This window comes from Bradysia coprophila, chromosome III (genome assembly GCF_014529535.1).
Source record: "Bradysia coprophila strain Holo2 chromosome III, BU_Bcop_v1, whole genome shotgun sequence".
Classification (NCBI taxonomy): Eukaryota; Metazoa; Arthropoda; class Insecta; order Diptera; family Sciaridae; genus Bradysia; species Bradysia coprophila.
The window spans coordinates 4,867,150-4,889,421 of NC_050736.1; the positions used below are offsets into that span (position 1 = coordinate 4,867,150).

General features: G+C 37.4%; 4 protein-coding genes across 4 annotated transcripts; 2 read left to right on the plus strand and 2 right to left on the minus strand.

Moving 5' to 3' along the window:
- Nucleotides 1-2,654: 2,654 nt before the first annotated feature.
- LOC119079255 (inner nuclear membrane protein Man1) lies at nucleotides 2,655-5,712 on the plus strand. The gene is made up of 3 exons (XM_037187038.1): nucleotides 2,655-3,559; nucleotides 3,701-5,026; nucleotides 5,093-5,712. Exons 1-3 carry the CDS (start codon nucleotides 2,944-2,946, stop codon nucleotides 5,299-5,301), a joined length of 2,151 nt encoding a protein of 716 aa, XP_037042933.1. The 5' UTR covers nucleotides 2,655-2,943; the 3' UTR covers nucleotides 5,302-5,712.
- Nucleotides 5,713-7,325: 1,613 nt separating this feature from the next.
- LOC119079266 (mitochondrial enolase superfamily member 1-like) lies at nucleotides 7,326-9,828 on the minus strand. Its single transcript, XM_037187048.1, has 10 exons — nucleotides 9,480-9,828; nucleotides 9,198-9,416; nucleotides 9,103-9,132; nucleotides 8,735-8,827; nucleotides 8,464-8,614; nucleotides 8,241-8,398; nucleotides 8,037-8,179; nucleotides 7,812-7,975; nucleotides 7,566-7,747; nucleotides 7,326-7,505 (listed from the first exon to the last, which is right to left on the minus strand). The coding sequence occupies exons 1-10, from the start codon at nucleotides 9,585-9,587 to the stop codon at nucleotides 7,392-7,394; spliced, it is 1,362 nt and encodes a 453-aa protein (XP_037042943.1). The 5' UTR covers nucleotides 9,588-9,828; the 3' UTR covers nucleotides 7,326-7,391.
- Nucleotides 9,829-14,394: 4,566 nt separating this feature from the next.
- LOC119080126 (BTB/POZ domain-containing protein 6-A-like) lies at nucleotides 14,395-15,297 on the minus strand. Its single transcript, XM_037188348.1, has one exon. The coding sequence runs from the start codon at nucleotides 15,295-15,297 to the stop codon at nucleotides 14,395-14,397; it is 903 nt and encodes a 300-aa protein (XP_037044243.1).
- Nucleotides 15,298-17,371: 2,074 nt separating this feature from the next.
- LOC119079275 (ATP-dependent RNA helicase vasa) lies at nucleotides 17,372-21,854 on the plus strand. Its single transcript, XM_037187061.1, has 11 exons — nucleotides 17,372-17,564; nucleotides 19,198-19,223; nucleotides 19,307-19,379; nucleotides 19,452-19,562; nucleotides 19,622-20,121; nucleotides 20,184-20,282; nucleotides 20,346-20,522; nucleotides 20,626-21,100; nucleotides 21,168-21,217; nucleotides 21,282-21,454; nucleotides 21,495-21,854. Exons 2-11 carry the CDS (start codon nucleotides 19,200-19,202, stop codon nucleotides 21,496-21,498), a joined length of 1,686 nt encoding a protein of 561 aa, XP_037042956.1. The 5' UTR covers nucleotides 17,372-17,564; nucleotides 19,198-19,199; the 3' UTR covers nucleotides 21,499-21,854.
- Nucleotides 21,855-22,272: the final 418 nt, after the last annotated feature.

The following is a 22,272-nucleotide window of genomic DNA, read 5'->3' on the forward strand; positions in this document are numbered from 1 at the left end:
AAAGTGAAGCTACTCTATTAAATCATTGAAATAAATAGACTGTTATGATCAGAGCGAGAAAACCGAAGACTAGTCAGTATAACTTGCCTCGGGTACTTGTCAAAGTATTTGTTTCTCTTTCAACGTGGTACGTTGAGAGCGAGAGGACAGAAGACCAGTTTATTTTAACTTGCCTTGGGGTACTTGTCAAAATATCTTCTTCTCTTTCATAATAACACTCTATAGACTGATAAATCTGAGACATTTTTATCCCGAGTTATTTAATGGATTTTGTGGATTTTACAGGTTGAGTGCGTTGAAAGTAGTGCTTGAAACATGAAAACCGTTTTCACCAATGGACGTATACACCTCATAATTGGGAAGTGGACATAGACACAAATAGACCCAATTATGGGTATGAGTATGAGTATTATGTGTACAGTTTCGTTGGTTTTCAAAACGCTTCAGGCTTCATAGTGGGTAGAGATAAGCAAACAAAGCATAAACATTGGTATGGCACTAATGGAAACGTTGTACGGTTTTACTTACTTGCAAGATTGCGATTATTGGAGCAAATTAAATTCAGTTATGTGATAAGTAAATTCTCTGATGCGTTATGAATTTAAGCTGTTACGAACTGCTGTTTGACTCAAAATACTGAACGAAGAAAACACGTTTTATGGCTTAGAACGAGAACAATTGACCATTGTCATAAACGAAATGAATTCGATAGTAGAAAAGTGGCCCATAAACAAACCATCATCATCACTGAATAGTGAGTGTTGTGTATGCGGCGCATGCCATTGAACTTCTGACATACGATGGTGGTATTACACAGAGAAAAATCTTGGATTAGATTTAAATCTTTTGCGGATTACATATAGGACCAAATTTATTTTTGGATTGAAATCTAATTTTTCGAAAGATTACTTGCATTTAATCTTTCGAAAATAATCTGTCCATGTATTAGATCGAAATCTTACAAGAGATTTCATTTTTTTTTATTTTGAAATTAAAAAGTTTTTCCAACATTTATTTGAATATTGAGTCAGATTTATTTGTTTTATTTATTCTGAAATTGGAAATTTTATTTGTTTAGTTAAAATTAAATGTTTTTTTTTACTTACACTTTGATCAGGATTTGAACTCGTTAACCTCGGTACCTCCGTATTGCGTTCTTAACCTTAGCAAGATTTATTTTCGAACCATTTTTCTAATTATTCAATAAACTATTATCATACTTCATAAATTTGTATGAGCAACGATAAGGAAGTTCAGCCTGTCGAGCCTGGCAAAACTATTGAAAAGTACCATAAGCGTCTGGAAAATATTATAATAAAACGATATTTTGCACCCATATTTTATTGTACCATTTGATTAAGAAGTATAACAGACCAGTTTGCATGAAAGAATTATTAACTTTTTTAACGATTTCTGTACTCAGAAATCAATATCCTTTATGAAAAGAAAAAAAATCTCAAACATTTGTGTACTGTGGTTTTTACTTTTGAATCGCTAACAGATGACTAAAAATTTAACATGGCAGTAGCTTCTAATCATAAACGCTATTTCATTTCATTTCATTTATTTCAGTTTCAAAATTACAAATACAAAAACATCTGCGTAGCTCTAGTGTGACGAAGTCAATTCGAAAGAGCTACGAAAACACTAGATACCAGAACAACGAACTTTGAACAAAAACAAAACATTTTCGTTGCAAAATCTTCACTTCTCATTGCTACTATCACTTTTAGCCATTTTAACCCGAAACGCAATCTATCAAAAGATTTAATTTTTGTAATCTTTGAAAAAAGATTGAAACGAAATCTTTCGAAATATTTAAAATATTCATAATCTTTCCCTAGATTAAACATTTAATCCGAATTTTTTCTCTGTGATGTTTCATACGTTGTGTATGCAAAAATAATTCTCGTTGGGGACGAATTCACACATATACTGTGATTGAGTGTATGATGAAAAAAAATTTACAAGCTTCATGATACGAAAACAGACGAAATCACTCGCCTTCGGCGTCTGGTCTGGAAACCTCTCACACGTTAAAAAAAACTTTTAGTCCTAGGTACGAAATGTACTATTCTAGCCCTAGACCTGTTTACAAGGTCTGCTCAGAGAGAACTAAAAAACTGTTGTTTCCGATAACTTTCGGCGCGTGATTTCGTCTGTTTTTGTATAATGAAGCGTGTAAAGGCGTTTTTCGTAACACTCAACATTTTCGTTATGAAAACAATACGTTTTAAAAAGTGCTTCGAGTGACAGCTACCAATACTATTTTGTATCAACAATTTTTCCACATTTTCTTATAGTGACAATTTGTTTCAAACGCTGCACTGTTTCAGTATAGGTAGAGTGCTAAACGGCTAAACTACCTAAAATCTACCGTCCACCACAGATATGTTATATGTAAATAACTAAAAAAATCGAAGAAATCACGAACAAAAAAAACATTCAAAAAACTAAGTATCACGGCGGTGCATTTCGATCATTTCGATCAATGGGAAATTCATTTTTTTTAATACTCAAGCTACACCGTTCAACTTTAATCATGTTAGCATTCATTCACAAACGAAGTGCATTTAAAAAAAGAGTAGCCCTCAAAGAGTTAATACGAAGTGTCAAGAAAGAAAACTCTACAAACGCGCGCTATAAACTCTCCGTTAACACAATCGCTGTCATTCTCGCACAATTTGTTTGTACTGAAAATTCGACGGTGTGATAAAAAATAATAATTTCTTTATTTACCGAATGCTATTTGTGTTGAAAGTATTCGTATTCATTAATCAGCGCACATTTTATTGTTACGAATCAATTAAAATGCACTCGAATACAAGCATTGAATGACGCATCAAAGAACTATAAATAGATCGTCGAGACTAGACAGTTTTAGTGAGGTTATATTTTTATTTGTTTGATAGAACACAATAATACCACAAAATAATATCGAAAATGGATCACTTGAATTCGTTGAGTGACCAAGAACTGAGACAGAGATTGCTACAGTATGGACTTAATTTACCGATCACCCACTCAACGCGCAGTACGTTGATCAAAAAACTTCGCATGCATATGGATAATGAACAAAAAAAACTCAAACAGGCAACATCATTGGTGACAAGATATTCGTCGGATGAAGACAATTCAGATAAGGAAACACGACGGCAACATCGTACAACAATGCCGCCACCGAAAACTAACAGAAAACTAACAAGTGCACCGACAAAAACAAACATTTCGCCGCGAAGTCAGTCCGTCTATGTGTCACCTGTTGTACGGCATTATACGGACAGTGAAGATGACAGTGGGGCCAGTGCAACAAACAGTTTAAATAAGACATTCTCGAATGCACAGATCAGTAATAAGAACAACCGAAGTTATATTCGTGGACGAACGTCACAAAATTTCATCAGCGGCTACGACAGGTCCAGCACGTCCAGCAATACAAGTTTATCGAAATCGCGCGAACACTTAGCAACTTCTAATGGTCATAGCGATGACTTGTTTTCGGATTATTCACATGGACTTTCGACGCATTACCCACGATCCACTCTATCCACATCTTCACGTGAGTATTTAGTGCATGAAGTAAAGTGAGAAGAAGAAATATTTTTTGCCAAATTTCGCAATCTGACTCTCTTAGCTCTGATTGATCACTTAGCCCCCTTAGCCCTGACTGACCATTAATCATTTTCTCTTCGTATTGCAGTATCGCCGCGTCGTTTAACTCAAACAATCAATGCATCACCAATTCGATCACGACACTTCAACGAAACATTTGCTTCCGGACCCAGTGAATCCAATATTGTTCATCAGGCTGACCGTCAACCAGTTCGAACTTCCGTTTCGATCGGAACGGCATTGTCCAGTTTCTTCACAAAATTGAATGAACAATTCAGCATCATCCTGGGACTGTTTGTCGTATTTTTTGCTGTCGTCGCAATCATTTACATTTCAATCAGTCCAGATTTGGCGAGCACGGTGAACGTACAAGAAGCTGTTTACAATTTGTGTTCGAACGATCATCTGGATTCGAAAGGGGTGATGTGCATTCACACCGATGACATAAACTCAACATTGAATTTAATCAAAATGACGGCAACGGAGCTACAGAAACGGATGGAACTGAACAAGTGCAAAGATTCGTCGATTCCATTCACAATGAGTGCGAAAGAAGTGGTGAACAATGCCATGCAAAAGTCATCCAATTATCCGTTGATAACGCTAATCAATGACCTGCATAACATGGAATATTTGATCAAAATGAATCCACAGTGGAGCATCGCAAACTGTGACTCAAACGGCTACAATTTGAGCTTCGATGATGTGGTTGAATTGCGTCACAAACAATCCAATTACTTTGTGATATTAAAACCGCGTCTGCCATTCATGTGTTCATTGTACAATAAAATGGGGGTCTTTTTCACGATCATTGGATGGATCGGACTGATTTCATCGGTTGTCTATAGTGTCTACGTCATTTATCGAATGATTGTGAATTACATCCAGTCGAATAGAGACAAAAAGAATCTGTTAATAGCCGATATCATAACGGCTGTAATGGAGAAAGCCGAAGATGATCCAACAAATCCACTGGTCGTGGTGAACCATTTGCGTGACAAATTGCTGTCAGCTCCAGCCCGTTCGAATTTGGAATGGGCCTGGGATCAGGCCATCGATTATTTGGAAAATCACGATAGTCGCATCAAATTCGAGATCGGTTGCCGAAACGGTGAAGATTGCCGGTTAATGAAATGGGTGGACACGGCCGCAAGTTCTGGGGGAAAGCGTGCATTCGCTAAGAAATGGCAATGTTCAGCCTACGATAAATTGAACAAAATAAAAGATCCGCCGACGCAGTGTCTGAAGATTCGTCAAATGTTCGAGAAGCACGAGGTGAACAATCCCAACTTGAAGCAGATCGTTACGGATGCCCTGTTGGAAAAGGCTGAAAACAAATGCAAAATACACGACATTGAACTGGACTTGAATACGTGTTGTGTGTACGTCCGATGTGCTACACCCGCCGATGCAGGTAAATTCGATAATAATTAACGTGAGAAAACCCTTTCAGACGACTTATTATGTACTTCTATTGCAGGCATGGTACACGACCTCGTCAACGGATGGTGGTTCGACGGTCGTTTGGTATCGATTAAATTTTTGCGCATTGAACGATACTTGAGTCGGTTTCCGCATTCAACGGGAGTGGCCCTGCTGCAGCCATCAAACACGAATAACTTATCAATGTCCTATTGCGTAGAAGAAAGTGGTCGTGCTCGTCCTCAAGGGTCTGCCGATGATGACTAGTGATTAGTTAGTTGTAACTTTAGGCATTTTTTTTTTGTTGTTGTTTTAAACTAACGTTCAGTTATCATGAGAAAAAATTACATTTCTGTTGTCATTGGACAAATTATTTTTGAGGAAAAGAAAGGCTTTTGTCGCAACATTTTATTGAACGACAAGGAGCTAATTGATCTAATTGTAAATGTGCTATCGAAGCAGCAACAGTCGGGGAACGGAACCGATAAAATCAGACTTTTTCTTTACTTTAATTCATCTTTTTTTTTTCTTGAGGTTTTGAATTGTTAATTAGCGTTTAGAGTAACAAAACTTTGAAGTTGATTTTGAGAAACATATGTACTGACAATTTCGAGATTCATCTCAATATTATGTCATTTCTAACTGTTAAAGCCTTAGATAAATAATGTTTTACATGAACTCGGTGCAGTTTCATTGTGGATTTCACAGATAAAAACTAGAGATATCGCAAATGACTGTCGGCAGCAGTACCTACGGATCATAGAAGAAAGAAAAGTTTTCTGGAAAAACGTTAATTGAGGTGAGTCCATCTCTCAAATTTACTCTAAGAATTCATAGACATCGGAAGGTTTCGATGAAGTTTCGACGACATAGGTATCGACGACTTACTAAAAAAAAACGGCGAGTTTCTGATGACTAGTCGACATTTCTTCAGGAACTCGATGTTTCTTCAGTAAGTCGTCGATACCTATGTCTTCGAAACTTCAGTGCTATCCTCGGAGCAAATGCCTGTGGGTTGCTGTACGCAGTGTGAAAATCATATCTTTGTAACCATAACACTTGTCATGTAAGGCATGCATTTGTGTATCGACTTTTCTCTTGTATAAATTATGTTCGCAATGCGAACTTCGCATTCTCTCTTTCAAGATAGATTTTGATTATACTTACTCTCTTTGAGAACAACGTGAAGATCATTTTCCACTTTATAGCGAGTATACCTATAAATTCAATGACAAGAAACCGAATCATATGATTTCGCGCTAAATTACTTCAATAGCGAATGTCCGTACCTACGTTCTGTTCGAACCCGCTAGTGTGTGTAAAGCTGCCGATGTTAAAATCAGGAACTTTGTCAAACGAAACATTTGCGGTACATTACGGAAAGTGGTTACGCCGTTAATTTAACATTTGGAAAGCAGAGTGAGGGGTCCTAGGACTGCCTGCATCGATGTGCGGATTTCGTTTGAATTTTCGCCCTTTATTTACTTAAGTTATATCGTCATATCCCCAGATTTTTTGGGCGGTATGAGTGGTATCGGTGTGTAGGCCACACTGCTCTGAAACTATTTCCGGTAACAAAGCAGCATGACGTCACTGATCGAGACAGATTTTCGTTTGATTTAGTAGTCCTGTTCAAGTTTTACAAGTCGACATTGACCGTGTTCGAAAGTCACATTTGTTGAACCGTGTTTTCGCCGCAAGCTGTTTTATATTTCCAATAAATGTCTTCAAGAAATGCGAATGGGAAACTAGATAAATAAATCTTGAACAGTTGACTTTTAATCATATGGTGATGGTCAATTGCTCCGATAAAGTATACCTTAATACGCTCATATCGATGTCGTTTCACAATCTCAAGAATGGCGATAAATTAAGATGAACAAGCGTATCACACTGGTAGCACAACCGTATCTTTTGTGGTAATATTTAATCTCTTCTGAATTAAAAACAAAAACGTTTACACTCAAAATGTCTTGTGATTGTGTTGGTTATCCGATTTCTAAAAATAGTTTCTTATTTTGTGGTTGAAGGAATTACGATGGCCCACGAGCTTTAGGTGTTATTCCGTTAAAACGGCAGGCGGATTGTAGTAAATCAATAGATCCTTTAACTTCTTCAGTTTAGGGGACCACATTGTGGTTCACTTGACTCACACAATCTCAATACTTCTTTAGTCTCAACAATATTTTTCTATAGAATGAGCGAATGCTAGCTAGCTAGAGCTGCTCGTGGCTAATTTCCGTCGTCGTTATTGATTATCGGAAATTACTCCACGGTTTGTACAAACGAAAATTTTCAGATTTAAAATTTTATTTCTAAATTAACGAACCCCTCACGAGCTACAACATTTCAATTATCTATTCTCTTCTCTTAAAAATGCCTTCATCAAACATCCGCTGCCATTCGGAACCATTGGGAAATTCGTATTGCTCAATAGCTTCCGGTTTCAATTCCGTACTGTATCCGGGTGCCTAAAAATCGAGAACCGATCAGAACTGTTGCATCAGTGCATATATAGTTACAATGCCTACCGTCAAAGCTACGTAGTGAGCATTTGTCACAACGACCGGATTGATAAATTGCTCATGCTGCTGGTCGACGTATTCCACATATCTGTCTTCCTTGGTGGCTGAAAGTGATGTGTAGTCCCACATTTGTAAATGATGAACCATTTCGCAGAGACCAACACCGCCCGCATGCGGTACCACTTTCACTATAGGATAATATTTTTGTTAGAGCTTTTGAAACACGTTCCACAGATAATCCCTATGACTAACCGTTCAATTTCTTAGCCATGAAATAAACCGATAGAATTTCATTGACACCTCCAATTCTGCACGAATCAATTTGACAATACTGCAGAGCATTCGCTTGGAGGAATTGTTTGAACATCACTCGATTAGCGCACATCTCTCCAGTAGCCACAGAGATTCCATAAGGGCTGAACGACGGAATATTACAAATCAATCGTGATCGTTGTTTATCGGTGTTTTACATCTTACCTGAGAGCTTTGGATATGGTGGCATGACCAAGAACATCATCAGGCGATGTAGGTTCTTCGATCCACAACGGCTTAAATTCGGCAAGTTTTTCCATCCATTCAATAGCTTCATTTACATCCCAGATTTGATTTGCGTCGACCATCTGAAATTTTGATCGAATATGTTAAAAATGATAAGATAAGACATGCACCGGTTCAACCGACCAGCTTGTTGGTCCATCCAATTTCTTCCCGCAAGATTTTGCAACGCTTAATATCGCTGTTTATGTCACGACCCACTTTGATTTTGAACGCAGTGAATCCCTTTGCAATGTATTCCTTGCATTTTTCGCGAATGTAGTCATCAGTGTATCCGATCCAACCTATTCACGGTAATTTGTATTTTCAGATTACGCAATTTTCAACTCGAAATTCTTTGAGACCTTACCAACTTGTGTGGTGTAACAAGGATAACCAACTTCTAATAGTTCCTTTTCGCGTTTCTCTTTACCGGCAGCGTTTTGTCTGAGAAATTCGACTGCTTCAGCTGGCGTCACAACATCAGTTATGTAACGGAAATCAATTGTTGATACGAGTAACTGAAATTAAGTTGAATTTACTTAGATTTCAGGTGCCTAACAGTTCAAGGCAGTGTGAATTCAATTTACAACTCATATTTGTAGATTCATTTCATTCAGTCGACATAAACATAAACCTACCTCTGGGTCCATATCAGTCAACAATTTCCAGACTGGTTTGCCTTCTAACTTTGCCCATAAATCCCACAATGCATTGATGATTGCAGCGACAGCCTAAGCAAATAAAATTTTGAAATTTAAATCTTCTTTTCAATCCTCATTATGTAAAGCAGGAGTACAACAACTACTATCACTTCATGTATATCGTATGATTAGTGTAGCAGTAACCTTTAGTGAGGAAAACGATAAGCCGTATCTACGTATTCCCGAGTATTGGGAGTATTGAGAGTATTGTTCATGAACAGGTAAGATAGTGCAGTATCTACTTCTCTCTATTTAAACCAATAATTTTTAAACAAATCTAATGATCATACAACTAAACGACTTACCAAATGAGTAACGCCTTTCTCCGGGCCAATCTTTAATAAAAAGGTTAGAATTGAAAACCCATTTCTCTTGTGATATCAAATGGACGTAAAAGTACCCAACGTAATTGTGATTCCGATGTAAGTTCACGCCAAAATTGACCGAAACTCAAGAAAATATCCCCAGCATTACGGCCTTTGACCAAGTAAGACAATGCCTTTACGGTCATTGCGACAATATCCGTTCCTCTACCCAAAGTGAATGTCAATCCATTGCCATAAATACCGCGTTCCGTCGTTATTGTTACGTACACACAGGAGTAGTCTGGATCTGTGTGCTATGAGAAGTGATGAGAATTAATTAGCGCGGATCGGTATTTTTTGCGCTGCAAAATGTTTACCATAGCATCGGATCCATGTCCACCCAAAGAGGTAGGCCATCGCATGTCCTTTGCGGTAATGGAAGTTATGACTAAGTCATCACCTTTAATATTTGAATTCGGAGACATTGTATCACAAATAGCCGAAATTAAGCACGAATAATTATGAACAAATTAACTGATGACAACAGAAAGCACTCGCGATCACTGAGCACAAATTATTGACTTTGCTGAATTTTATTTAGTGACGATTATAAAGGCAGATTCTGTTACATTATCAGAGTAAAATTTTAAGATTAGAAAACTTGGTAAACTTCGCTGTTAGCTGAAATGACTTGTGCCGAGTGGTTATCTGTTAATCGAGAAAAAAAAACTTTGACCTTACCGATTATTCAATCACATACAGCCTACATATATACATACAGCTATTTAACCTATTATGACAGACAGAGACGACAAAAATAAGCAATGACCTCTAGTTAAGATGTTGTTACATGACAAAATAAATGTTAAAGCTAACACAGAATGAAGTAGTGGAAGGATTCTGTGTTGATTATATTAAAGTATTTAGATCAAAAGAATCAGAAGATCCACTTTCAGCAAAAACTATTGGACATGAGCATCCTTCAATCCCGATGTCATAATCCCCAATAATGGGCTCCAATTTAGCTCCAAGATCTTTTACCACATCTGTTAAACTATATGTTTCTGTTAAGACGGGTAAGACTAAGACGAGTTAGAGAAGAAAGTTAGGGACTCGTCGCACATTTTCAAGTTGAATGTCAATAACAGATGACCAATCTCACAGGTTGATTAAAAACTCTGTGAGACCTGTAGATTCGTTCGCATCATGCGGGTAATACGATACGATGTCACAGAGTTTATATACGCTGTATATTATATTCACGCGGATAATACTTTTAAATACTTTCTCGTTCACGTCAACAACACGAATTAATATCATGGGTAAACGTTTTGTTCGAGGCCTTGTTGTAAATATCCACTTGACTGTAATCTGAGAAACAATATTAACGATTTATCGCTCAGTCAGCTACATCATTTAATTGGAATGAAATGCAGGCAGAGCACATAGCTGATGACGGTAGCCTTATTGTTTTCATAATAGTAACTCAAGTGGATGTGATTCTATAAACAAAACATACGATGGATACATGCTTCGAGTATGCTAACCAATTGCGTCATTACATGGTATATTGTATTGGGGTAGATTGTATCGGACGGCTTTTATGAATAAAGGACAAGATCTGACTGATCCGGTCTTACATAAGAAAAGTTTGTTATATAAATGAAGTGAAAGGTTTGAGATGAATCTACTGAAGCTACTCATCAGGTCGAAGGAGTAGTAAATTCGATTATAGCAAAACTTATGCTTTCCGTCTGTGAGGTTTAAAAAATGTAAAGAATACTTTTTACAAAGACAATACTTATCCAGAGTTCTTCATAAAAACTGGGGTGTCAAACATCCATAGCAACAAAGCTGTAATGTGTTTACGTTCTGGAAATTGTGTTATCATTTTGTGTGGCAAATGCGTTTGTTCACTTGAAACGTTTGCGGTGACGATAAGTTTTTGTATGTGGAAAACAAGTTTCTCAAAATCGATCTTATTACGCGAAAAACTAACCTTTTAGAGAGGTTCGAATCGAACTGTTGTAGACTTTTCTAGAATGCATCGACGTAACTCGAAAACTTCTAACGGAAATCGACAGAAAATGAAACGAAATCTCTGCAACTGACCTTCATGTAATAAGATCGTCAGAAAGCATTAGATTGAGACTAAGAAGTTCCCGTTAATTGTTAACCTGCTTGTTGTAGTAAATTCGATGTGCAGTCAGATAGTCTTTTAAACAGGTCTTTTCGAAGGAAAATGTCCACTGAGAAATCGATCATCGACAAAACATTCGATTGATATTGATTTTGTGAAAATATCGATAATCGATTCGAAGGAATGAATTACCGAAGATGCCTACGAAAAACGGACTGTATTCGACGACAATTGTTTGACAGGAAAACCTTTATTCGGCCGTTGTTTTCCCCTCGGGATTTGATAATAAAAAAAAAACAAGAATCCGTCCTTTCCTTATTCACTTTACGTCATTATTATTATAACGTCATCACTTATATACAATACAAATGGGATATAAATCCGAACTGGAACAGCATGACGTAGTCGCGTATGGCAACGTACTGTTTGTGAATTTCCCGTCGATCCAACTCGAATCGAACTCAATTCGAATGTAGTAGAATTTAAGCCGTTTAATCATAACTGGTCGGACCAATTTTATGAAACTTCTCGGAGTCGTTTCGTCACCGTAAGTCGCAACCAGTGGTTGCTCGGTAAGAACGTTGAAGTTGCTGGTGTCGCCATTCTCATTGCATTCGATGATTTTCATTACGCCTCGCATCCTACCTCTCTGTTTCGTGTTCGCGACGATGGGTTGCATAGCAACAGCACCTAGTGAAAGGTTACTGTTTGTGCCAGGGCCTTTTATAACATACAAGCTCGGAGGAAAAATCCACCCCAGTCCCACATCGTTCCACCCCACTTTTTATAAATCCACCCCAGTGCACCCCACTTTTTACAAATCCTCCACACAAAAATTGTAATGAAAGTGCTGTATAGCATCTATCATAAAATTTGCTCAAGGACCATATTTTGAGAAAAAGTCTCGCTGCGCGGCATAAATTCTAGAATTTTATTTCAGTATTAGGTACTTCTGTGCTTTTGAGAGCTGTTATGATGTGTTCATCGATAGATAATCAGATTCTGAACCGGAAAATAATCGCAATTTACTTAGTAAGTTTTTAACATCTATTTTTTATTGATGCAGAACGGTTTTCTGATAAAGAATTATACTACGGCGTGCCTCAAATTTTTTTTTCAAATAATGAAATGAAATCAACGATAGTTATTTACGTATCTGTTGTGGACGGTTTATATTAGGCAATTTCGCGAGTGAAAGTGCCTAAGATAAACCGTCCACAACAGATGCGTACACAACTTTTCATGCTGAGGGCCTAAATGCTGAAAACAAGCGAGGCATTGAAAACGTGTTTTGGTCCTTGTTTTCATGGCGAAATTGTCGCAACTGTCAAATAAAGTTAGAAATTTCTCTATCGAAAATTGCGATTGCTGCATATGTCAATGAAAACTAGGACCAAAACACGTTTTCAATGCCTCGTTTGTTTTCAGCATAAATTACGAGAAAAATTCAAAATATTCAAAAACGAATACAGATCTGTGTGTTTGGAAAAATATGGTCTAAGATCTTCACTAATCTCCACAGAAAAAAAATTGAAAAAACTCGATTTTACATACATTTTTCATAGTTGGGAACGGTTGTGACCTCTTGAGAAGTACAAAGTACATCTCGAGTGATCATTTATTGACCGCAAATGAATGGCGAACGGCTCTGTTCATTTTATAAAGTCAATTTAATGAGGTTTTCCACCTTCTACGAAGTAGGACGAAAGCTACATTTTCAAGGCCAATGATGGGATCGGACCGTTTTGGGCCAACATGTAATTTTGACCTTACATTTACATCGCTTTACTCCTGTTTCACGACCAAAAATAAGTTGAAAGCACTGAAAAATATGGGTCTACTGGTCAGAAATTTTACTTCGACTACATTTTTGACTTGCACCACAATTTATTTGGGGTGTATTATACATGGAACGAAAGATGCTAAGTCGAGCTACACTTCCATGGATAAGCGCTGTTATAAGCCAGCAGGAATGTCCAAACGTTTACCATATTTTGAGTCATAAGTCTAGAACGGGCTGCGGCGCTTACCGAAGATTATGCTTTTAATGAAGGTTCCTACAACATTTCAACTTTTAGAAACATTTCTATCTCGAGCTATCACAAAGAAACTGTTTTCGCGACCCCTCGACATGTTACTACTTTTCACGTGTTCACTCTGAAAATGGGAAACTAACACAAAAAGTAAAAAAATTCCTATTTTTCGTAGAATTGAAAGACGATTCAAACGAGCCCGGATCGCCGAACCATTGTACCCGATTTTCACCGAAATTGGTTGAAGTTTTGGCGATAGGTTTTTTCCAAGGTGAAATGAAATGTCAAACCGTTATCCATAGAGCCATAACCTCAACACTATTAACAATGTAATTGTCAAAATAACAAAGAAAAATAAGTTGTGGTTATGGTTCTATGGGTGACATCGGTTCGTGTTCTATTCATTTTGTTCAGCTTAACCGTTGCTTGGAAGAAACCTATATCATTCTTAATAGTAGATTATTCAGCTTTGTCCTCATGTTTGTTTAGACACTTGGGGAGTTATTGCATGAGCCGAAGGCGAGAACAGAGGTGAATACGCTATTTTAACTACCGACGGCGAAATAATAGCACTTTTTCACTGCTATTATTTCACCTAGGTAGATAAATGTCAATTTTTTATATCAATTTAGTATGACCACGCATATGACGGAAAAATTTCGCCTTCGGCGCTTAAAAGCACAATTTTCATGTTTTTCAAAATCTAAATATTTCACGTAGCAACCAGGTTAAAAATCGAAGCGTCTAAAACGGGCCCCTTTGCTAAAAAAATAGTGCCCCTAAAATAATTTCCACCCCAGTCAAAAATGCTTATAAAAGGCTCTGGTTTGTTCGGAATAGACTCGTCTCGCATTTCCTTAAACTGCGGTCGGTAAAACGTTTTGGCGAAAATACCATGTAGGCATTGGTGTCCCATTTGGCAATGAGAGTAGATAAGTAGGTATGGCCAGTCCATACAAGTCGGAGCACATACGGATTTGCATAGCGCCACCTCAAACGAACTCATTTCTAGTGGAAATTTGCACTAGAAATGAGTTTGTTTGAGGTGCTACCATGCAAATCCGTATGTGCTCCGGCTAGAACAAATTTGAACGTTTGGCCATACCTATCTATTTACTTTCATTGCCATTTGGCGGATTTGACTCGACTCTTGCCAACAAAATATGTTAGCTGCGCTCCGTCACCTAGCGTGGCTATGTTGATTATTTCTAAGAGTTCTTCCCGCGTAAACAGCTCACTGTATTTTGACAGGCAAGAAAATATTTGGGTGCGAGACATTGCAGAAAATTGAATCAGATGAAAACAGTCATCCAGCTGTTGACGAAAATTCAACATACTTGGGTTCACACCCATGTTGGCGCATACATTTCTTGACCAAGCGATGCACGCATCAAACACAAAGGTTTCTGGAACATTGAGGCGTTCCAATTTCAGGATCATCTTCAATATTTCCGGCGAACAATCTTTGAATGACTTTGATTTGAAGTATTGCCGACTATTATCCATAATTCGATTTAGAACGAATTTTCGTAGCAAGCTTCGATTGCTTACTATGGTCTGTTCCAAAATCCAGCCGACCGTTTCCATGGTAAGATTTTCCTTCCAAAAACGATCGCAGATCCGAAAGCATTCACCTGCCCTGTATTTCTTGATCAAATACATTACTTCCGATCCGTTTGTGACTGTCAGCTCGACGTGATCCAAATAGAAGAATTGTAAAAATTCTTTGAACGATTCTGCCCTGTAATCCGTTATGGTTACGTCTCCTGTTACTTTCATTTTTCCATAAAACATTGCATCAAATACCGGACTCCCGATTGCCAACATGTACTTATGAGCCGGTATTTTGTACTTTACTCCATTTGCATCGAATACAAAATGAACGTCTGCCATTTTTTCATCTAAGTAGAGAGGAGTGCACGATCGCTTACAGAATTCACTGGTGACGACAGGAGCTTTACGTTTCTTGCTTACAGCTGTTCCAGCATTCCGAAGTTGGCTGGTTGAATCGTTAGTCGACATTGTGGATTGATTTTTTTTAAATAAAATTTTACACTGAAACAGAGTGTTTTTTCACGTCAATTATCGGCAGTGTCTGAACCTTGTGTGTTACGATGTTACGTTTTAACAACGACGTTAAAAAATATTCGATTTACTTCAACACTCACCAGATGCGCCAGAATCTTGTAGAAGTAACTGTTCGTTAATCTTAGAGGGATTTTTTTGAAAGTGAACCAGGCTCCGTCGGAGCTATTTTTTAGCGACGCTTTGTTTACATGCCCAGATAGCACTTGGCCGCAATAGTCTAAAACCGCATTCTTTTGATTTCAATATTCTTTTATTGGATTAGTAAACTTCCACCAAAAGTCGAAAATTGGCATTTTTTGTCCGTGAATTACTGCCGTTAAAGGCTGTGGACATACATATGTTGGGAACCATTGCTAAGAGTAATTATACCTAGAGAGGAAACGCTTTTGATTGTTCAATTTGCCCTCTTAATTAAGAGGGCAAACACATACCAATTCGTGGTGTGGGGTAATTTGGCACACCATACAAAATGTTCGTGTGCCAAATTTACTCCTAAGGTGAATCTGGCACAGTGTCAATTTCACCTCGTTGGGGTGAATTTGGCACACGGACATTTTGTTACTAAAATGATTTGATGTGCCAATAATGAAACATTACCCAAAATTGGAATAAGGGAGGGACTTATCGATTTTATTCGCGATTTCTTGTCAAATATCAATAGAAATACGAAAAACAAGAAACTCGTACATCGGGCATCCATAAAATATTGTCTCATTTAAAAGATTTTACAAAAAGAAAATCTATGAAAATAGCACTTCCCACTCAATTTCACACCCAAATCACATCCACCTTGAACTTAGTCAAATATGGTTTAACGAAGAAAATCATCGTAAAAGTCGTTCATCGGAACATGATTATAGTTTTTCAAACGTCAAATCGCCAACACAAAAATGTAGTGTTTCTTGTGAAAATGTCATAATTTCGGTGATTTCGGTGTGATTTAATTCAGATTTTGTGAGGAAATGTGCTTCTTGTGTTGTTTTTAACAGTTCATTTATCGGTTGACTTAAAATATTCGTCGAAGCAACCAAAATTATGAAAAAAAATTTATGACCAATCATGTAAACAAACAACAATATTGTCGTTTGGTGGGACGTGAGTTGCAGAAGAGATGACCCAGTAGAAATAAAATGACGGCGGTAATCTTAAAAATTACGTTTTAGCGGAAACGTTTTGCTTTAAATGTGTATCCGTTTCCGGTAAAATAAATTAGTGCGAAAGCAACTACTTTTCATGAGCTTTATAATAACACCTTTAGTTAGGGGTGGGTCACATCCCTTATTGTCTTTAAATTTACTTTATCCTAAAATTTTCTTTAAAATGGTGCGGTTTCCTCAACAATTGCCATTTGTAATGCAAATTTTGTTGGTAATTTATTGGTTAAATTTCTTGAGTTCAGTCGAAGCAATAATTGCATGATGATTGGAGCCATAGGGGGAAGTCAAATGCTTTAAATATGCTCATCCGTTAGAAAAACCGTTTCGCCATAAGATACAGTGAAATTTCCGTGGTGGCAAATGTCGATGGCAGTGTCGCCACTTTGAGGGGCACTGTCGCCAATTGCCTACAAACTTGTTCCTTACTTTGGTCCCTGGGACAGTGTATCAAACAAATTTTGGCACTGTTAAAAAATCTGGAAAAAATGTATCGTTTTTTTATGAAAAACGTCTTTTGTCTTCCATTCTACTCTTCGTCCGCTTCTTAACAGAGCCAGCCATATAATGCTCTTCCCTTACCCGAACTGGTTTCACGTTTTATATGAAGAGTCAAGAACTAATCATTACACAATTTTAAAATTTCGTACCGATTGATGTTGTGAATTTTCCTGTTAACACCATCATGGTAAGTCAGAAGTTCAATGGATACACCCACTAGAGTAGTATAATGAAAGAGAAAGAAATATTTTGACAACTACCCCAAGGCAAGTTATAACAAGCTGGTTACAGTCTTCTCACTCACATCATAAAACATTCTCTATGTCAGTGATGATGATGGTGTATTTGTGGTACACATTTCTACTATAGACTTCATTTCGTTTATGACCATGGTCAATTGTTCTCGTCCTAGTCATAAAACGTGTTTTCTTAGTTCAGTATTTTGAGTAAAACAGCAGTTCGTAACAGCTAAAATTCATAACGCTTCAGAAGATTTACTTGTCGCGTAACTCAATTTAATTTGCACAAATAATCGAACTCTTGCAAGTAAGTAAACCAGTGAAGACATTTCCATGAATTGTGCAGTGATTATTGGGGTTTGAAGTGTTCCATTTTGTGTGTGCTCAAATGGTTCAAATGTAAATCGGATTTTGTCCACACAGAAAAAGATGTGTGATAAATGGATCTGGTGTTCGAAATCCTATAATGCATTTGCATAAGTAACAAAAACATTGTTCCACCGAAGAAACAAGCTAAACATTTTTTAAACCTAACCTCAAAATACACCGTTTCCATTAGCGCCATATTTTCCAGAAAAATCTTTTGTGTGTCAACAGTTAGTCTAAATTCACAGTCATTCCGTTTTTATTTGTGTCCGTTTTCATTCCGTTTTGCCTCCGTGTACATGACAGTTGGCTTTCCATACAATAGAGCACATCGTTTGACAGACTGTCACGTACACGGAGGCAAAACGGAATGAAAACTGATGACTCTGAGGCCACCTTTAACAAGAATGAGTGTGTACATGTTATATGCATGGTTTCCACTCAACAAGAAGTACTACGTGAGAGAGGAAGCTGTTAAGTAAAAAAGCAAAAATTGAAAAAAAATCAATTTTGTCTCTCACACGGAGGACTTTTTTGGTAAGTGGAAATCAAGCATTAAGCACTGTTTGTTTACCACAGTTTATACTTTAATTGTGTTGGGCCGGAAGAGTAACTTTTTTCATTTTCGCCTTCATTTCGACTTCAACTGAAAGTCATTCAGCTGCAAGTTTCAATTCTTCATTTTGTCTTTTAAGTTGTCATGATTACACCTCTAGTCGAACACAAATGATGCGATCACACTGATCCATATATTACGCACTTACGCTAAGTTCAATCAAATTCTCGTTAAAGTCATTTAGATATTGGGTTGTTTTTCTCACCAAATATGAATAATGGTCTAATAAAAATTATAGAACAAGACTGAGCGCATATCGAACAAGTCTAAAAATAAGTGCCCCTTGTTACAGCATATTTATTTGTATCTAGAGTTGTCATGGTCAAAATGTCTAACAGGCAGTACTGTCGAAAAGCTATCTAAATCTATCTAAAAGCTTGGATGACATCCGAAATATGCAGTTCTCGTAACTAAATTTTGAAAAAAATCTTTTACTTCATTCGTTTTGCTGGTTTTGCCAAACCATCGCTGATTTTTATTTGACTAACAGATACGGTTTAATCGTTATTGTACAGTGTGTTCATCTTTAGAAAGAACAATTTCAGATTTATCAGAGTTTTAAAAGTCATCGAGGTTCCCAGTCAATTAAGTTCTTCCCGGTCTATGATATTTTGGCGCAAAATTTGAATTCGCTATGGGATTTTCAAATTTTGTGCCAAAATATCATAACCTGGAAACGCTTTATTGACTGAGAACATCGATGACTTTTAGAACTCTCAAAAATTTCAAATATGTTCCGAACTAAAATGAACCCACTGTACTAGATTTCACTTTGGTAACTTCTTAATGTCTGCAACACTGCTTGTGTTGAAATGTTTTCAATGTTGTGCTTCGTTTAAATGTATACAATTCCATCTGTTAACTAATGTGACAGCCGCGTATGTAAAGGCGCTCTTTGTTTATATTTTCTACAAATTGTTTTTTAATCTTTCTAAAATGCATAAAATGAATTTTACAGAAATGGCTGACGAATGGGAAGAGTCTGTAAGTACACAGCCACAATAAATTACATTTTGAAGTTATATAAGCAATGACGTGAATAACGTTGACCAAAATTTTCCCTTCAGGATGCCGGTTTCGGCAGAAAGTTCGGAAACATGCGTTTGAATGGTAGTGGTGACGGTGCAGACGGACGTCGCGGTAAGAAAATCTATCTCTTCTCATCGATCGGTAATTGAAGCCAAATTGAATTCGGTTGTCTTCGTAACATAGGAAGAGGTGGTGGATCCCGTGGTGGAAGTCGAACTAATGGTGATGGAGGATCGTCAAGCAGAAATTTCAATGACAGTAACGGAGAGAACGGTGATTATGGAAACAATTCTGGTAAACGTTCGGCTGACCATAGTGTCATAAATCGGAAAATTGAAATTTCAAATTTATAGGAAATGAAAATCGATCCTCCAATGGAAGAGGTGGTAGAGAACGAGGCGACCGCGATACGGGACGAGGTTTCTCAGAATTTAAAGATGACAAACCGAGAGAGTTTTATATTCCACCGGATCCTTCAACGGATGAAAGAGAAATATTTAGCACGGGGATCGAATCCGGGTTAAACTTTGCAAAATACGACAAAATACCGATCAAGGTAACTGGCAGAGATACACCAAAGCCAATATTGAACTTCCGCGATTCGGGACTCTCCGATTACCTGCTAACCAATGTGGCAAAGTGTGGATATAAGGAGCCGACGCCCATACAAAAGACGGCAATTCCGATTATCAAAGCGAAGCGTGATTTAATGGCGTGCGCCCAGACCGGTTCGGGCAAGACAGCGGCCTTCATTTTGCCGATATTAAACGCACTTTTAAGCGAGCCAATGGATATGAAAGTATCAAAGCCTCAAGTGGTTATCATTTCGCCCACCCGTGAATTGGCCATTCAAGTAATCATTTTGTTAACTGTCACCGCACCAAACATCTTGTTCAGTGATCCTTCTTCTTCCAGATTTTTAACGAGGTCCGTAAATTTTCTTACGGAAGCTACCTGAAATCGACTGTCGTATATGGAGGCACTGCTTCTCGATACCAAAGTTCCATGGTGCTGGTAAGACTGTTTGGCTAATTTGTGTTGTTTTAGAACAAATTTAACGAAAATCTTCGTAAATAGGATGGATGCCATGTCTTGGTTGCCACTCCTGGACGTCTACTAGACTTTGTTGACAAATGCTACATCACTTTTGAGGATATCCGATTTGTTGTCTTGGATGAAGCGGATCGTATGCTCGATTTGGGCTTTATGCCTAATGTCAATAAAATTATGAATCATCCGACGATGGTGAAGATGGTACGAATTCCTTTTTTTCTATTTATTCCAAAACCAATTACCACAATCTTAACGTATAAACGCCACGAGACGTTACATTGAATGTTTTCAATTGGATTCACAGCACAATCGTCAAACGTTAATGTTTTCTGCCACATTCCCCGAAGAGATTCAGCTTGCCGCTGGCGAGTATCTGCGAGATTACATATTCGTCGCGATCGGAATTATTGGAGGCGCATGTACTGATGTCGAGCAGATCGTGTACGATGTGAAGAAATACGATAAACGAGAAAAGTTGATCAAAATATTGGACGAAGCGGATCCGACCGGAACCATGGTATTTGTCGAAACAAAACGTGATGCCGATTTTCTGGCATCATTCTTAAGTGAAACGAAGCATCCAACAACGTCGATTCACGGTGATCGTGAACAACGGCAACGCGAAGAGGCCTTGGCTGAATTCAAAGCTGGTCGTATGAAGATTTTGATTGCTACATCGGTGGCTGCAAGAGGATTGGACATCCCAAATGTGAATCACGTCATTAACTATAACCTGCCGAAACAAATCGAAGATTACGTACATCGGATCGGACGAACCGGTAAATATCGAGCAGAGAAACTCAAATCGACAATATTTTGCTCAGTTTTTTGTTTGACTTTTGTTAGGTCGAGTTGGCAATCGCGGTAAAGCCACCAGTTTCTATGAACCTGATGAGGTATGTGTGATCGAAGTTTATGCAAAAGAAAATCGTTTTCATGGAAATGTCTATCTTTATGTAGGACGCAGCAATTGCGTCAAATTTAAAGAAAATTTTGGAGGATGCGGGTCAACCAGTTCCGGACTTTTTATCAAACTACGGTGGTGGTTCGTATAATGGTCGAAGCAACTTTGGCGGAAGAGATGTTCGTCGACGTAACAACCCGATTGCAGTGCAGGAAGAGCCAGAGGAATGGTAACCGTGCTATTACTTTTTCTTAATTTTTTTTTTTTTGGTAAATATTGCGCCTCCAAAGAAAATACAATTCGAAATTGTACTTAAGTATTTCGATAATTTTTACATTGAAATTCACACAGAATCAAAACATTAAATTTTAAGTGAATCTGAATTAATTTGAGAATAATTTTGAGAGAGCACAACGTTCATTACGAAAAGTTTTTGTTAATTACATGAACAAATCGATAAATAGATTTATTTAAATAATTAAAGGTTCTCACCGTACCTTTTTAAGCTGCAATTTTATTATGTTTACTCATCATACTTATAGACTTCTTATTGCTCTAAAAAAATATATTCAAAACCAATAAAAATAAGAAAGAATTGACATATTTGGTACTGTGATTCTTAATTAGCTTAAGTAATTCGTTTAAATTAATGGACCGGTGCCCCGCGTTACTTTTGAGTCATTTATAAAGTCACAGTGTACAACCTAGGTCATACAATAACTTTACCCGATACGAAACACATTTGTTCTAAGACTTTAATTTCTGAAGTCTAGAAGGACACTAGCTAGAGTAGCCTTATTAAATGTACATCTCGTCCGTACATTACATCATCCGTACATCATTGAAAATTCAAATTTAGCTTTAAATGACAATTTTTATCGAATGGTAAACCTTGTCGTGCCTGACAAGACATTTCGGATTTTCAAACAGTGTGTGGCACACAGGGCCTATTTTTGGGAAATTGAATTTTCCAATTTGCCAAAATTTGCTATAATTTTCCAACATTTGCCAAAATTTGCTAGAATTTGCTATCAAAAAATTTGGCAA